Source organism: Oratosquilla oratoria, chromosome 12, assembly GCF_046742065.1.
Source record: "Oratosquilla oratoria isolate Oo_2021 chromosome 12, ASM4674206v1, whole genome shotgun sequence".
Classification (NCBI taxonomy): Eukaryota; Metazoa; Arthropoda; class Malacostraca; order Stomatopoda; family Squillidae; genus Oratosquilla; species Oratosquilla oratoria.
The window spans coordinates 20880290-20899208 of record NC_134788.1 but is presented as its reverse complement, the minus strand read 5'-3'; the positions used below and the strand labels follow the sequence as shown (position 1 = coordinate 20899208).

Sequence of the window (18919 nt, the reverse complement as noted above, 5' to 3'; positions counted from 1 at the left end):
CTTACCCTTCTCCTCTTCATGTCTCTCTTCCTCCTCTTTCTCTCACTTTTCCTCCTCCTCCTTCTAACCCTCTTCTTCCTCCTCTACTTCTTCCTCCTCCTCCTCAATCTGCTCCTCTTCTTCTTCTTCGTACTCCTCATCCTCTTCCACTTCCTCTTCCTCCTCTTCCTCTTCCTCTTCATATTCCTTTTCCTCCTCACCTCATCCTCTTCATCCGTTCCTTACCTATGTTAATTCCTTTTTATTGTTTTCAGAAAAAAAAAAACTCAAACGTCTGTCACGGCTCTGAATCCGCTCTGACCATTTTCTTTGTCTGCCATCTGACAATTATATTCACTTGACCGGGGTTGGACGAGCAAATCCCTTGATTAACCCCAAGACTACTCCCTCACGTGAATAAAATCGTCAGACACCGAGAAAGAAAACGGTTGATGATTTCATTACAAAACCGCAAAGGTGTGTCCACACTAGACGCGGTTTGCTGGGAGGGTAGAGAGTAGCGGGGTGCCTAGCGGGTGAGAGGCAAGAACAAACGCATGCTATCCAATACAAGTGGCCATACCGGACGCAGGTAACGGGTTCCCTTCAAGCTTATCCGCTACCTGTATTAGATAACATGTATTTGTTCTCGTCTCTGATCCGCAAGGCACCCCGCTTCCCTCTACCCTCCCAGCAAATCGCGTGCAGTGTGGACGCACGACTAACCCTTCCCCGCCCCCACCCCCTTTAGACCCCGTGGAAGGATGATGATGATAACAGTAATCTCCCGGGACGTAACCGACATACACTTGGTGTCTCGCAAACCCCTTAATCAAAACCCACCATCGCCTCTGCGTCCAAGAACGTTGATTCAGTGCCCAAGGGTCGCTCATGGGCTTAACGTCACAATCTGTGGCGTAACTTGTGACGTCACTATTTTCACGTGTGTTTGGTGACGATATTGAAATGTTTGGTCAATTTCGTTTCCTTTATCGGGACCTAAGGCAGAGGGCGTCCTTTGGGCACTCGTAGAACGTTCGTGAATGGTCTTCTCGGGCGGCATGACGTCATCAGGATATGTGAATAAATTGACAAAGAATAAATTCGTAAAATTTATATAATTAGAACGAGAAACAATCAATCAAATCAATCAAATATAAAGTAATAAACAATAAATGAACGAATAGAGTGAATGAACAAATAAGTAAATATCTAAATGAAACAGATGAATAGTATAGAAAGAGGACGTTCACTGATGACGTCAAGTCGTCTAAGAATGGCGAACCCCAACAGGACTTCCAAAAGCGGCCCCGACACCATCAATATTATTGCACAATAAATCGTACTGCACAGTATCATCACCACCCTAAAGAAATGAGGCTATCAGATAATTCTTATGACCGTCGCGCAGAGGATTCGAACCTCCATTGACAATGGAGCCTCTTGGCCTCTGAGCAGTAGGTTCGAATCCTCTTCGCGACGGTCATAAGAATCATCTGATTGATGTCGCTGTTCACTAGCGAATTTCTCAAATGAGGCTATATTAACGGAGAGAATAGCAAGAATATTTTGAAATATATTGTGGCAATACTATGGATTGTATACGGGCTCTGTAATGGTTAGATCCATCTGTTTCCCATCCCTTCCCTTCTCGCAGCTCGGTTTGGACCAGGTCATCGCTGCTGGCGCTCCGAGCAGCCTCCAGGTTTTGTTCCTTACGCCTTATTTGCCCGGAGCACGCCTCCGCACGCATGTGAATGCACGCACGCACGCACGCACGAAACACTTCTGCTTTGCTGTACTCTGTGATCTAGTCTTCTGTTTCAGGGTCTGGCTGGGCCGGGGTTTGGAGGGATGTTATGCTATCTCTTATGTTTCCGGTGTTAATTGGGGGTGAATATATCGAGGGGGAGATTCTAGAACAATTGTGGTGTCTACCACAGTGTAAGATAAAAAAAAAAAAAAAAAACATCAGTGTAGGATCTCCCCATCAAAAACTTCCAAGTCCATACAACATCTAAGACCAAAACATTTGGTGAGAAATAAGGGACGGCCTTCCCCGCAGCGAGTCGGGGTCACTTGACAGAGTTTCATAAATTTCGTGGACTTCGTGAAGGCGTTTGACACAGTTGGTGGACACTGGGTGGTTCTGGGGCTGCGATGAACGTCCAGAGAAAATATCAGTCTAATTTATCTTGTTCTCAAACAGCATAGGCGCAGTAAACTTGGGGATTAGCGATGTGTTCAGCTGTTTCTCAGTGGATTTTAGGGTTGAGGCCGGGGATGGTGTCCTTGCTCCCAGTCTTGTGAAACCTAGATGATGCGAAAGTCTCTAAACATCTGTGGGAAGAAGAAGGAAGAGGCAATTCCCAGCCTGGACCATCACATAGAATTGCTACCATCACTCCTCGATACTCCCAGCCTAATAAAACGTTATCGCACTGGGCTTCCATGGCCGTCGACCACTGAGAGTTCGTTTGAGTAAAAACAACTTCGTTTTTTTTTGTTTTTTTCAAATCTCCAAATATCAAATTGTCTTTCCGTCATATATAGCAAAGCTGAACGATGAACTAAGAGATTGCCAACCTAGACGAATGTTAGACATAATGTTGAAATGTTCTTAGAGAAGTCTAGATTTCTGTGAGCGAGGTCATATTCTAACTATTCAAATGGAGGTTGGAGGTAAGGTGTTGGAGGAAAATTAGCCCAGTGTGATAATCCTTTCAGACAGATACCAGGAACAATTCTGGAAAGTGTTCTACGTCTGCCAACAATTGCATGGGCGACTCGTAAAACTAACAATGATTTTGTACATACCTGGAATTGTACTATGGATATGTAGACGAACTGTTTTGGATAAAACTAAATACAGGACACCTATTCCATCTAGAGGAACCGCTTAGAAAAGATAAATCCATTTTCAAGTTTACCTACGAAATTGAGCTTAGGAAACAAAATCCCCTTTTTAGTCAAATTGGCCCAAGATACAGCAATAGAGCCACAGATAAAGGCGGTATGAATGCTCTTTGTGAAGTCCCGGCCAGTTACAAAAAAATAAAGAACATATGAATATAAGAAGGAAGGAAACTGCAAGAGACCATAAGGCCCACACTAGCCAGCTCCATGACCAATACCACCAATCATCTCTGTCCTTAAAGTTATCTAACCTCTTCTTGAAGCAACCGATAGTTTCAGCGCTCACTAACTAGATAGTTAATAAGTCTATTCCATTCGTCGACCACTCTATTGGTAAACCAGTTCTTGCTTATTTCCGTCTTAAATCTAAATTTGTTCAAGGCATAAGAATCTAACCTAGAAAAATATGCAAGAACAGTAGAGTGTGGACTTTATCCTATCAAAAAATAGACTAGATTTAGGCCAAAAAACAAAATGGATTTTAAATGTGTTACACACGCAAAACAACGAAGAAGAAAACTTCGACACGCTCTATTACAAAAATTAAATGAATTAAACTTATAAGAGATACGAAAAAGTACTATAAGGTTTTGAAAACTCCAATTGTACAAACTCAAAAAAAAAAAAGCCTCATCACTTCATCTATGAGACCAAACCCTCCAACGATACTCAAAGATCTTGCCCACTTTGAAGTCTGCAAACTTCAGCCATGAAGCTACATCAACTTCGAACAAACAACAGCATCATCAACAGAGATGCATAAGTCAGGGAGCGCGTTGCTTTCACTCACACGACGGCAAAAGCCTGAACGGTGTTTCGGTAACAATTGACCTAGGCTAAATCTCGCAGTACAGTCTCTTGTTTGATATAAAGACATAGGCACGTCTCTTCAAGTCAGCATTCAATGTCTATGTCTCACAGTCAAACCACACTGACAAGGTATATGGCTTTTCAATGAAGAATCCTTGAAACAAAATAAGATCGTCACGAAATCATTATGGGAGATACTAAAATCTTCAAACACCGCCAGTATGTATAGATTGGAGATATTCGAGACAATGTATGAAGACAGAAACCCACCAATCAATGATAATAATAAAAAGAGGATAGATAAAAAGAAATCAAATCTCTTGTATATCATATTTCTCCTGATTTCATAGACTATCCGTACAGGGTTCGAAGCTATTTCAGGGCAGAAATTCTTCTCACGAATTATTGACAGTCGGTCTAGTATGGGGTTCGAATCCCGTTCCAATCAAAAAAGTAATTACAGGAATTATTGTCCTCGAAGCTGTTGGCTTCGCGTGTATGGCTGCGACTGTATGTGTGTACATGTATATATAAATCCTTCTCTATTATCTCTGCAAGATATTTCAGGTGATATTTGGTTAGTGTTTGGTATCTTTCATGTCGTTCATTGTCAATATGATGGTCTATTTTTGTCCCATGCTCCTCTGCAGGTCGTTGTTTAAGAAACAAAGGATATAGACTTACCACAAACAAAATAACGAAAGAAATATAGAAAAAATTCACTTCGAAGAAAACGTAAGCGATATGACGTCATATTTTGGCGCGCGAGGTAAATACCTTGAATCACGATTTTTTTAAGTAAGACACAATTATTTCTAATCATTATCCCTTTGAATGAATGTGGTGGTTGATTCATATAATCATTCCAATTTCGGGCTGTGGCAAGTTACGAATCAGCGTGTAACATCATAACTTAGTATTTTGTTTTTTCCCTGAGTGAAGTATTATTTCAAATTTCCCCATAGGTCGATATTGGCATTGATAGCAACACTTACCTTACCAATATTAATAACAATCATTTACAAAATATTTTTTCTAAACAGGATTCCTAATTAAAAGAGCCGGGAAGATCACAAGACAGAATACAAAATATAATTTTATGAATTAGTGCATGAATGGAAGCAAAATAATATCGGTCACACGTTTTCGTCTCAAATTTCACTTCGTTAAATTTTGGTCAGGATCAAAGTACGTTCTCCTATGTGAACATACATTTACATAAATATATGTACATCACACTATTGATTTATTATTACGAAATGAAGACGATGGAAATAACATAAATGTACATACGAATCTTGAAATTGGAAACGACATTTACTTGCATGTTTTTTTTTTCTAATCTATCGGGATATGCCACCCCCTCCCACTCCCCTACTCCTCATGCCTGCCCTCCTCCCTACTTTCAAATCTCCACCCTCCTCTTCCTCTTCTCTTCCTCTTCCTCCTCTTTTTCTTCCTCCTCCTCACTCTGCCTGCATGCTTGATTGACATTCCCACGCATAGGGCCGTATTGAACTATGTTATAGTGACTTCACATGATAAAGACATCATAGAATAACGACGTCACATAATAATGACATAATAGAATAGTGACGTCACATATTAATGACGTCACATATATTGATGTCACATATTAATGACATCACAACAATGACGTCACAAATAACGACATAATTAATAGTGACGTTATACAATAATGATGTCATGTAATAATGAGTCACGTAATAATGACGTCACATAAAAGGCGTCACACATTAATGAAATCATAGAATAATGACGCCATATACTAATGGCGTCACGTGATATTAATGTCACAAATATTGTTAAATCCTGCCCTTTGCTTTTGTAATGAGAATGAAATAAGTAATATTTGCTTGTGCTTGATGTATAATGTCGACATTTCTCCAAGATGGCTTTATTGTGATTTTTTTTTTTTTTCTTTTTTTTTTTTTTTAGATTTCTTCAGAGATAAGATAAGGAGTCCTCTGTGAGTGATAGTTTAATACACACACACACACACACACACACACACACACACACACACACACACACACACACACACACACACACACACACACACACACACACACACACACACACACACACACACACACACGGCTAGGTGGCGGATTGGTAAAGCACTGGCCTCACAAGCCAGAGAACCGGGGTTCGATTCCCCGGCCGGGCGGAGATAAGTTGGGTTTGTCTCCTTTCACGTGTAACCCCTGTTCACCTAGCAGTGAGTAGGTACGGGACGTTAGTCAAGGAGTTGTGACCTTGCTGTCCCGGTGTGTGGTGTGTGAGTGGTCTCAGACCTACCCAGAGATCGGCAAATAATGAGCTCTGAGCTCACTGCCGTAGGGTGGTGTCTGGCTGTCTCGACAGAGACTGCAGCAGATCCGAGGTGAATACACACACACACACACACGCGCGCGCGCGGACACACACATACACGACTCGATGGCGCGGTTGGTAGAGTTCCCGGCTGCCACTACGGAGGTCCGGGTTCGAATCCTGCCCAGGGCTGAAATGATTTCAGCTCCGGGTCGGTACTCCAACTCTCGTGGGCGGGGAGGTGTGTGTGTGTGTGTGCGTGTGAGGTCACAGCATTACCCATAGATCGGTCATAGATATGAACTCTGAGGTCTCTTCCGGGAGGGAAATAGCTGTCGATCACGAGTCCAACACGTGATCGAAGACCATGGGTGAATCACACACACACACACACACACACACACACACACACACACACACACACACACACACACACACACACACACACACACACACACACACACAACAACGCAAGCTGTTACTATCCCCCTTAGGCAGGATGGGTTTTATATGTGTGTGTGTGTGTGTGTGTGTGTGTGTGTGTGTGTGTGTGTGTGTGTGTGTGTGTGTGTGTGAGAGAGAGAGAGAGAGAGAGAGAGAGAGAGAGAGAGAGAGAGAGAGAGGTCACAGTATTTGTCATAGGTCAGTCTATCTATGAGCTCTAGACTCTCATCTGGGTGGGTAATAGCTGGCGATCACGAGTCCAGCACGTGATTCAAGCTTATGGTGAATCACACAAAGCTACAATATTCATTATCCTCAAATACTATGTTTACATACTCTGCACACACACACACACACACACACACACACACACACACACACACACACACACACACACACACACACACACACACACACACACACACACACACACACACACACACACACACACACACACACACACACACACACACACACACACACACACACACACACACACACACACACACAGAAATGAAAAGCATAGGAAAGGAAGATTGATGTACAACAAAACGGACTTTGCAAAACTAAAGATATTCTTCCGGAATGCAAACTGGGAAAAATTCTACATGGAAGAGATAAAAGTGGAAGAGAAATTAAATATCTTGATGGAAAATTACAATGAAGGGGTAAACAGGCATGTACCAAGACAAAAGCGAGAGAGAGAGAGTGTACATTAAATATTGGTTCGACAAAAGATGCAGTGAGGCAAAAGACAGAAGGGACAAAGCTTGGAAAAGGTGGAGAAAAGACAAAAAACAAAGCAAATGGCAAATTGATATAAACTATAGAAATGAGTATGTTAAAGTGAGAAGAGATGAGAAAAGGAACCACGAAAAGGATATTATAGATAAATGCAAAGAGCAACCCAAACTTAAAAACAAACAGGAAATGGTGAAACTACGTCAAGGGAATATAGAATACGCAGAAGAATTAGAAAAGGCCGAAGTTATGAACAATCACTTTAAATCTGCCTTCACCAGAGAGAACGTACAAAATTGGGACCAAGATAATAACAAGCGATCTCCCCACACGAGTGAGTTTACAACACAAAAAAGAAATATCACAACACCTATCAAACCTTGACGTCAGAAAATCACATGGCCCGGATGGAATTGCAAATTGGATTCTAAAGGAATGCAAAGAAGAACTAACGGACAAAATACGCAACATAATAAATAGCTCACTCAAAGAAGGAAAGATACCTAAAGACTGGAAAATGCTAACATTGTACCAATATATAAAGGAGGAAACAAGGAAGAACCTACCAACTATAGGCCAGTATCACTAACAATCACTATAGCCAAAATATGTGAGAAAATCATCAAAAATAGATTGGTAAAACATCTGGAAGACAACAACATAATAAACCCAAGACAATTTGGATTCAGACAAGTTAGATCATGCACCACAAACTTAATATGCTTCTACTCAAGACTAATAGACATAGTGCAAGAAAGAAATGGATGGGCTCATTGTGCCTTCCTAGACTTGCAAAAAGCTTTTGACAAAGTACCACACAGAAAATTACTAAATAAAACTGGAACACATAGGAGGAATACAAGGGAACCTACTAAAATGGATGGAGGACTTCCTGACTGGTACAAAGATGAGAGTAGTGCCCAGAGAAAAATATTCAGATTGGAAAGAGGTGATCAGTGGAGTACCACAAGGATCTGTATTGGCACCAATAATGTTTGCTATTTATGTGAATGACATGGATGAGGATGTGAAATGTTACATGAGCTTCTTTGCAGACGACGCCAAACTGTTAAGGAAAGTAGAAACTGATAAGGACTGTGAAGCACTGCAGGAAGACCTGAATAAGGTATGGAACTGGAGTCAGAAATGGGAAGTGGACTTTAATACTAAGAAGTGTAGCATAATGGAGTTTGGAAAAAGCAAAAATAGAATATCAGGAAAATATACAATTAGAACCAAGGAGATAAAGAAGGAAGGATCCGAAAAAGATTTAGGGGTAATTGTCACAAACGACTTGTCCTATGACAAACAGATTAACAAAATTGTCGGGGAGGCATAAAACTTGCTAAGATCAATAAAAGTGGTATTTGCATACTTGGACGTAGACATGATAAAAAAAAAATATTGGTTACATTGATAAGGCCTAGACTAGAGTATGCGGCGACACTGTGGTCACCCACCACCAAAAAGAATATAAAGAATAGAAAGAATCCAGAGAGCAGCAACAAAAATGGCACCTGCACTTGCAAACCTATCATATAGGGAGAGATTGGCCAAACTGGAGTTACCGACGCTGGAGCAAAGAAGAGAGAGAGGTGACCTACTGACCATCTACAGAATCATGAAAAGCACAGAGATACTCGGTAGAGGGGACTTACTAAACTGGGACAAGAGAAACACAAGAGGACATGGAAGGAAATTAAGAAAACATAGCTATAGAAGAGAACTGAAGAAAAACAGTTTTCCACATAGAGTAGTGGACAACTGGAACAAACTAGACAAAGAAATAGTATGCGCAAAAACCATTCATGAGTTTAAAAGCAAACTAGACACAGCGAGATACAAAGGCGGGACACTACGAGCATAACTCCCCTTCCCGCAAAATACAACTAGGTAAACACACACACACACACACACACACACACACACACACACACACACACACACACACACACACACACACACACACACACACACACACACACACACACACACACACACACACAGGTGTATGTGTTGAATTATGGAGGACAGATAAGTGGCGCGGTGATCATAAAAAAAAAAAAAAAAACAGCTGAAATTGTCATTCTCTTCCTGTTCGTCCTTACCAGCTGTTACTTCTCCATCGAAGAAGAAGAAACTTACAAGAAATAAGAACTGTGTTTCGTTGTTTACTTCACCATCTTACCACTCATACATACATATACATATTCAACAAGGAAACCAAGTCTTGGAGGAAAGAAATGGAGAAATTTGAAACGGAGGAACTATATCTATTAGTCTCCCTTTCGAGATGTCCAGGGATCAAAGAACGAGACAAGTATGAACTTTTTCTTCTGTGACTTGGGGATGGCATGTGGCAATGGACATGGAACGGTCTAGCATAGGCCTTATGGTCTCTCGCAGTCTCATTCTTATGGACTCAGAAGGGAGACGGAGTTATATGAATTCCCGAGTTCAATTTTCTCTGGTTTTCTCCGTTGGGATTCTGTTAAAATGTCGACAGGATGTTGATTCATATTACGATCATATTTACCCATTTACATGTACATGTGCATATACATATGCAAAACAAATCACTAAACACACGTGATAACAAAACTAGCAGAAACCACTTGGAAAATAAAATAAATAAATACCAAACGTTTTCGTCTATGCAAGACATCATCAGGGTACAAAGATGATGTCTGGAATAGACGAAAATGTTTGGTATTCATTTCCTTTTTTATTTTCCAAGTCGTTTCTGCAAGTAAACATATACATATGCACATATTACATGTGTGTGTGTGTGTGTGTGTGTGTGTGTGTGTGTGTGTGAGAGAGAGAGAGAGAGAGAGAGAAAGAGATATTTGTTGATGAAATTGGTATTTAGACATATTTTCACTAGATCTCTCTTGCCATCATATTCTTTGATGTCTCTTTGGCCAAAATGCCAAGACAATCTCATCTATGTTTATCTAAGAAATTCTCGGAATTCCTCTGCCTTATTTGAGAGTTTCATCTATGTTTACCTACGAAATTCTCAGAATTCCTCTGCCTGAATTGAGAGTTTGAGGAAATTCCTCGTCTTTTTCATGAACCTTTTCTCTTTTCGTGTGTCGTTTTCTATCAACAAAAACGTTGTGTGAGGACAAGACAAAGCATTTAATAGTACAACATTTTGATTGTTACAGCTTTATCAAGGTACCTGATCAAGTTGTAACAAGGAAAGTGGTGTACCAATAAAGACTTTCATCTTCTCATATGGTGTTTCTATCAACCCATTCAACTGCGATGACAAGATTCTTGTCATTTGGTCAAATAAAACAAAAAATCATAAAACACCAAAATGTTTGATCAAACAGCACATGAAGAAAAATATGACGTCAGTTCTCCTCGCTTCGCTCGCGAGCGAAGCGAGGAGGACTGACGTCATATTTTTCTTCATGTGCTGTTTGATCAAACATTTTGGTGTTTTATGATTTTTTGTTTTATTTGACCAAATGACAAGAGTCTTGTCATCGCAGTTGAATGGGTATAGGCTTGTCGACAGCAGCCAATTACACTCCCTCTATCTCCATTATCTCCTCGGGCTTGGATGTGGCTCTCCGTGGGATAGAAGTTTTGCATGCATTGGTCGGAATGGAGACAGAACATGTGTTTTTTTGTTTATTCATTGCTTATTTGGCTCTAATACGACCTGCTTTGAGTGTGCAGCCTGCTATCTCCTAAGCTTTTGCCTGTAACACCAACCTGCAGTAATCACCTAGTGCCTATATTCACTTGTTATTTTATTCTGAAATGAAGGACGGGCGGTTGAACCGGTCCTTGCATGTGCAGAACGTCAATGAATGGTTTAGACATTATAACAGTGAGGGGGGGGAAAGTAGTTTATGGTTTACTACTCAGAAGCTCCCTTTAGTGTAGATCAGACTTGTACAGGCCAGTGAGAGTGTCAGTGGTGGTCTTAGTGGTTAGTGGACCACCAAACTAGATGCCACCCACTCCCAAGTGCATCTAAGCTTCTGTTATGCCGCTTTTAAAGGCTTCATAGGGCCGATTTCACTGTCGCCAGGCTTCGTTTGAACGATTACGAAAAAACAAAGGTCAGCCAGTATTTTTTCCCCAGTCAGAGTTATCATGATTTTGAACTCGGCGAATCACCAAGTCTCAGTCTAAGGGGCCCTACACACGCTCAGACTTTTACTCAGACTTGTCTGCAGAAACCATGTATGCGCAGACAAGTCTGAATGTGTGTAGAGGAGATTTGTGGTCTTCACAGACCACTTCGTGGTCTGTGCAGACCACAAATCTCCTCTACACACATTCAGACTTGTCTGCGCATACATGGTTTCTGCAGACAAGTCTGAGTAAAAGTCTGAGCGTGTGTATGGCCCCTGTGAACATCATTGTGCGCAAACCTCGGAAGGGTTGGTACACCTGACTGCTTAAAAATAATGTCTGCCTGCGTTCTTCTCAACCATTCAAACGAACACTAGTGACCGTTAAACGACCGTTAGTTTCAAAGTGGGGGACTTGTTTGTTTTCCCCTTCCCCCCCCTCCCAGAGTTGTTGCTTATTGATATGTGAGTGCGTCTTCCTTTATTCCCAGGACCAAGTAAGTCAAGTCAATGACGTCACATCTGATGACGATCTGACCACGAGTGACGTGCTCACCACGACCATGAGTGACGAAGACTTGTCCTTCTCCCTCGCGCTCGAGAGGGAGCTTCGAGAGCTTCAGGTAGTTCGAGGGTTCCGAGGGCCTCTTATCCTTCCCCAGATATCTGCCTCTGGCGGGGGATTGAGGGATGTGGTCATGAAGGGTACAGAAGTGGTGGAGGCAGCTATGCAAGAGGCAAAGCAGGAAATGGCACAAGTGCGAACAGGGGGGGGAAGAGTGGAGGGTGATGAGAGGGAGGATAAGGAGGAGGAGAGAGAAGGGGGAGCGGTGGGCAAATGTGAGGCGGTGGCTACAGCTCCACAGACTCAGGAACCTATTTCTCCCGAGGGAATCGCCGGTGCGGAACAGGAGGTCGTGGGGAGTAAGGAGAGTGCCCAGGCACCGCCAGGTTCAGCTCAGCCGGTGGAGGCTGCATTGCCAAGCCCTCCTGCAGGACCGCCGCCACAACGGCCTACATTCGCCGACCTGGGGGGCGACGACGACGATGGAATTGCTCAGATGGGATCCAATCCTCTTGTGGACGTGAGGGGTGGACGCGAGTCTGACGATTCCTCGGTGGCCACGGAGACGGGAGCCGATGTGTCAGAAATCCTGTCCTTCGCTGAGGACAAGCCCTGCGAGTCGCCAGACCCTGAGGCAGCAAGTCCAATCGAAGAAGATATTCCCGAAGTTGCATTCCCAAAAGTAGCTATGGTGGTCCCAGAGGTGACGTGTCCGCAGGTGTCGATGCCCGAGGTGTCCTACCCAGGAGCCGAGGATCGAGAATTACCTGAGGTCATTTATGTGAGAGTTGAACGATCTCAGTTACCCGAGGAGCCACATGTACCAGAAGCGTCTTACCCAAAAGTCGAGGAGCCACAGATACCGGAAGTGTCTTACCGAAGAGTGGAGGAAGCACAGGTACCAGAAGCGTCTTACCCAAAAGTCGAGGAACCAGAAGTCCCAGAGGTGTCTTACCCAAGAGTGGAGGAACCACAGGTACCAGAAGCGTCTTACCCAAAAGTCGAGGAACCAGAAGTCCCAGAGGTGTCTTACCCAAGAGTGGAGGAACCACAGGTACCAGAGGCGTCCTACCCAAAAGTCGAGGAGCCACAGATACCAGAAGTGTCTTACCGAAGAGTGGAGGAACCACAGGTACCAGAGGCGTCCTACCCAAAAGTTGAGGAGCCTCAGATACCAGAAGTGTCTTACCGAAGAGTGGAGGAACCACAGGTACCAGAGGCGTCCTACCCAAAAGTCGAGGAACCAGAAGCCCCAGAGGTGTCTTACCCAAGAGTCGCAGAGCCTCAAGTGCCAGAAGTCTTACATCCAAAACCTGAGGAATCGCAAGTACCTGAAGTCTCTTACCGAAGAGTCGAGGAGCCTCAGGTCCCAGAAGCGTCTTACCCAAGATTCGAGGAAGTACAAGTCCCCGAAGTCTCTTACCGAAGAGTCGAGGAGCCTCAGGTCTCAGATGCGTCTTACCCAAGAGTCGAGGAAGTACAAGTCCCCGAAGTCTCTTATCGAAGAGTTGAGGAACCACATATCCCACAAGACTCTCACCCGAAAGTTGAAGAGCCACAGGGACCAGAAACCTCGTACCCGAAAGATGTAGGTGCATTAGGATCCTCGTACCAAACAACAGAAGAAGAGACCAAAATACCTGAAGCACGTTATCAGAGGGTTGAAGACAGACCAGTCGCTCCTTCGTATCCTGAAGACGAGGACCCGTGGTACCCGAAAATCGAGAGCGACAAGGAATTTGAGGCGTTTTATGGACGACCTTGTGAGTTTCAGGTACCAAGGGCATTATACCAGAGAGTCGAGGCATCGTATGTCCCGGAGACCACTTATTCTAGGGTAGAGACGCACCCCTTTGATACTTATTACGCAGCACGAGGTCTGACACAGGGGATACAACTGACGTCAGCTCACGTCATTGGTGATCCCTTTGTCCCTCAGATACCTACGCTTTCGCAAGTTTCCGAAGCACCAGCACCTTATGCCCGACCGCAGATGGCCTTTGAACCACAGACCGCCGATCGTGGTCAAAGGATAGGCGAGACGCCGATGTTTACATCGCCGATAATGGCTGCACACAAGGTAGACGAAGATAATCGCCCGAGTGCAGCCAAGCAATACGCAGACTCATCGTCTATGACGACAGGCGAAGAATTCGAGGATCGGAGCGACTCGAGCGATGAAGGTCTTTGCGCCCGTTCGACTCAGACGTCCTTGGCTTTCGATCTGCCTAAAGCGAAGCCTCACAACGCAGGTAAGCTGGTGGAGATGGGCACACAGACTGAGGACGAGCAGGGTTTCTCCGTGTTGGGCATGAGCACTACCTGGAGTGTTGACAAAGAAGGGACCGTCTCTTCCGGCAGCAGCAAGCCCGTCGAAACCCCAGAGGCAAAGATCAACGAGATTGTTCTCAAGGCCTTGTTGCCCTCCGAGACTCAGCTCCTCGTGACAAAGTCGCAGATCGGGTCGCGCCCCGTGGAAGACGTCGAGATTGACGTGAGCGAGTACGGTGAGGTCCCCAGTATCGTACATGGACAAGTCAGTCTTGCCTTCGTAGGCATGGAACAGCAGGGAGATGATGTCTGCACCACGCCAGTCGTGTGTCCCGCCACACCCGTGTGTCCTACTACACCACCTCCATCGTCCTCTGGGACTCAGACGCCCACCAACTTCGACACTGCCACCACGGCTTCAGACGACTCGAGCCACTACAAGTCTGCGGAAGCATCCCCAGTAGTCCACACGAGCTATGCACCCGAACCCCAAAGTCCCGCGAGTGAAAAACGAACGCAAATCATAACGATGCAACTGCAGGATGTCCCTGTGGAAGCCAAACATTCTGAGACGACTCCGAAGAAACACGAACCCGAAACGACGCGACCCCCGCGAGACACGGTAGAGGTGCTGCAGGGAAAGTCCTCTCTGAGAGACGACCACGACGACACAAATGGACAAAGAACGGCACCGCCCTCGACGACGAAGGGTGACGATAGCCGGCCTGTTGGCCTTTTCAGCATAGCGCCGCAAGAAGAAACAACGCTTCCTTCTGCAACGGTGGATCCGTACATGGATGACGACCACAGTGAGGCCGAGATCTTGCAGATCCCAGAAATGCCCGTCGAGACGGTGGACCCCCTGGATAACATGTTCGTGGCGTCCGTGCAGGTCCAGTACACGAGCTCACCCCTGATCTCCCCAGTCGTGACTCCCGAGTTTGAAATGGTTCCGAGAGAGTTCCCTGGCCTCGGGGGAGTGAGTGGAGTAGAGTGCAGGGAGGACAGAGAGGGAGGGCAAGGGTCGGGGATAGGTAGGACTCAAGAGTTGGTGGTTGGGGACGTAGACATGATGGCCTTGGCGGAGGCTGCCCAGGACATCCCTCCTCCTCCTCCAGAGGACCAGCCGGGCTCGGCAGGAGTGCAGGAGGAACGGAACGTTCGCGCGGCACGGGCACAGCTAGAAGAACCACAAAGTGTCCCCCGCGCGGCAGGACATAAAAACGGCGGAGTCTTTGCTACCGCAGCTTCCGGAGTCCCCCTGGAACTGCACCTAGTAAGCTCATGGCCTGGTCCCAATTGCTCTACTGATACCACTAAATGCTGGGACCTGTCCACTTATTCCAGCACCAACCTCCCGTTGCATTGTCAGAAAGGACGTCAAACAGCATAGCAACAGCGCTATCGGCAGATTTGCTGGGACAATCGGCATATTTCATATATACATATATGTGCTGATAACTTTTTCAATCTTACACACATAGACATCTGATGTCATCCACACCCAAGGCCCATGGAACAAATGACTGCTTTCTCGGTCGACAGGGTTTGCCTGAAAGAAGGCGACAAACCAAAGTCGTCGTCATCCTTTGCTCCCTAGCTGCCAACCCTCCGGAAGCAGGGTGTTCCGCGTTTAGACAAACACGTCAGCGAATGTGCATCACTGTATGTGAGACACTTGCCGCGATAGCTTCGCTTGTACGACGACGTCTACCAACGCGGATCGCCCGGGCTTGCTCGGGGAGGAGGTCGCCACTTGCTATGGGGGTGAGGAAAGGTTGACACCCCTGTGTTCTCTGGATTAGGAATATATATATATATATATATATATATATATATATATATATATATATATATATATATATATATATATATATATATATATATATAATGTTTAGACCAAAATGGTGTCCGGAGCCGGTGGTAGGCACAACGGTATAATCTGCTGAGAGTCCTGTGAAGTGACGTTTAGCGTCGATTTCGTGGACAGTGTGTGCTGTGTGCCACGCTTTCCTCTCACCACCAACCCTCCCCCCACCCGCTCTTCACTCACCCCCCCCCCTTCTCCGCTGCTGCCGCCGCCGCTGCTGCTGCTGCTTCAGATACTGATGCTAATACCCTCTCTCTCTCACCCCATGGCGTTCTTCGCGCGGCTCTTCCTACGACAAGATGTAGCGCCTAACCGCCTAGACTACAAACTAACATTCTACAGGTTTCCTTCTCGACATTAATCTAGTTCTTTATCGACCATAATAGCTTCCTAGGCACAGTAATCTAGAACGGCGGCGAGATTCAAGGACAAAGCAACAGAGTCCTGGTAGTTTCTTTCCAACATACGATCCTTCCCGATTATCATTATTTTTTCTTCAGTTCTTCGTTTTCTTTATGTTCAGATATGTTCTGTTTTTATTTTACCAGCTTTCTCTCTCTTTTTTCAGTCCGTTGTTGGATTTGTGTCTTTCTCTTGGTTTTATTGTTTATCTTCCCTTCCACCCCCCTTTTTTTTTCATCCAAGTTGCCCTTTCGGGCTTTGTGTTTTGATGGGTTATCGTGTAACACCCTCTTTGTTTGAGTTTATTTGTGAAACAAGAACATTTTTTCTGATTTTCTCCAGTTGGATAGATACAACAAACTCCTTATATTATGTTTTCCTTTCTCAATTTGTATACATATATATATATATTTTTGTCTATGATTTACAGTTTGGTTTCAGTACCAACACCTTGCCCATGCTGAAAGTCTTGCCCCTTTTTATATTGGCTTTGGCTTTTCTCTTTCTTATTTCCCGTACTTTCACAGAAAATATGTAGGTGCGATGACTGTGAAAGACAATTTAATTTGATTTTTAAACATGCAAGATCATGATCTTCAATCAAACACGAGAAAATATTCATATGCATTTTGATTTTTATGCATCAGGTGTGTGTATATATATATATATATATATATATATATATATATATATATATATATATATATATATACGATATGATATTTTTATGACAGTCGCATGTAGGATTCGAACCTACTGCTTCAGCCACCTTAAGATAACCTTCATATTGCCTTTATCCGCTCCGCCACAGACCCTACAGGAAACTAGTGACCCGGAGGCTTTTGTAGTCTCTGTAGAGGAGTGGACAAAGGCATTGTGAAGGTCATCTTACGGGTGGCTAAAGCAGTGGATTCGAATCCTACATGGGACTGTCATAAAGATTATTAGATTAATGTCGCTGGCACTAGCGAATTTCTCTCGGAGAAGAATAGGCTGAGATACAGAATAAACCGTATATTTCAACCACTGACTGTGATCCTCTTCAGCAGATACATACATAGAGTAGGAAGACAGGAAGATATACACAGAGGAAAATTACAACAAAAGGGGAACTAGGAAAGCCTCTAGTCACATGCCCTTGATGAGGTCGGACATTTTGTTCCTTAGAGATAAATTTGTTTACTGCCAAGCTGGCGATAGAATCTGGTAATCATTCAGCTTTTGGTGTCTTTAATTTCGGTGATCTAACGGTCTCGAATGGAGGAATACAGCCGAGTTTTCTTGGCCGTATTTTACAGAGTTTTTATGTTTGTCTATCCTTGTGGGTAGGTCACGTCCCGTTTGTCCCCCCTGCACATGGTCGTAATCAAGACATTGTGGTTTATATACAACTGGTTTGTTTATCATCAGGAGTTCTATGATGGACATTTACCACTTTTCTAAAAAATACTAATTAACGGGTTTCCAGAACAGGAGAAAGTGAGAAAGATACATAGAGAGAGAGAGAGAGAGAGTGCGGGGGGTTCGAAACTGGTTGGCAGTTATAAAACAGATAAAAGTAATAAAAGTGTAAAAAAAAAAAAAAAATAGATAAAAAAGAGTTGGATGAAAAGGGCGGGAAATTAGGAACAAGCGTCTGTGGGGCAGATGTAAACATTGTGCTGAACATGACTGGGAATTAAGCAAGGACATGTACCTAGAGAGACTGGGATATTCTCTCCTCGAAATCCCTCTCAACCCCTTTAATACGAGAAAGCCTCGGTTTGATGACGTCATTCATGTGATGACGTATATATGACGTCATTGATTTAGCGTACGGACTGCGAAAAACAAACTAGGAAAAAAAAAGAATAAATGGACGAATTTAAAATATATATACTTGTATGCTTGGAAGAAATGTTTCTTAAGTGTGTATGGATTTGTGTATATATCTTTGCATATTAGTTTCTTTGGACGACACATTTGTTCACTATCATATTCATGTTTAATCTTATTTATTTGAAATCACAAAAGCATGTAAAATAGCGTTTGCATGTAAATGTAAATTCATATTTATATCTCTTTGTAGTATACAAGAATTGTGTGCGTGCATATGTGTGTGAGTGTGTTTATTTTCAAGTTTAAATGTGCAAGTCGTCTGAGAGAATGGACGGGCGTTAAAACTTAGTTAATGCACGTTCGATTGAGAATGAAAATTTCGCTTTTTCTTTATTACATTCCAATTGCACCTGCTTTTTGAAGTCGTCACAGTAGAATTATATATTTTTTCTGGTCTTGCAAAATATATGTAAAGCTTTCAAGCATCACCCAATTTTTTCTTTATATATTTGTTCTATTGCCTGTTTATATTATATGTATCTTCTATCTCTCTCTCTCTCTCTCTCTCTCTCTCTCTCTCTCTCTCTCTCTTCTTTCACTCTTTCTCTATATATGTATGTATTACATAGATGTACGTATAAGTGATATAACAAAATGTCAATATAT

General features: G+C 43.6%; 1 protein-coding gene across 1 annotated transcript in view; it reads left to right on the top strand.

The window, feature by feature from the left end:
- Positions 1–18919, top strand: part of RIC-3 (RIC3 acetylcholine receptor chaperone) — a 106531-nt gene that overhangs the window by 70713 nt on the left and 16899 nt on the right. Inside the window, exon 10 of the mRNA XM_076193417.1 lies at positions 11819–15439. Coding sequence (XP_076049532.1) covers positions 11819–15439 — 3621 coding nt within the window. The remainder of the gene's footprint in view (positions 1–11818; positions 15440–18919) is intronic.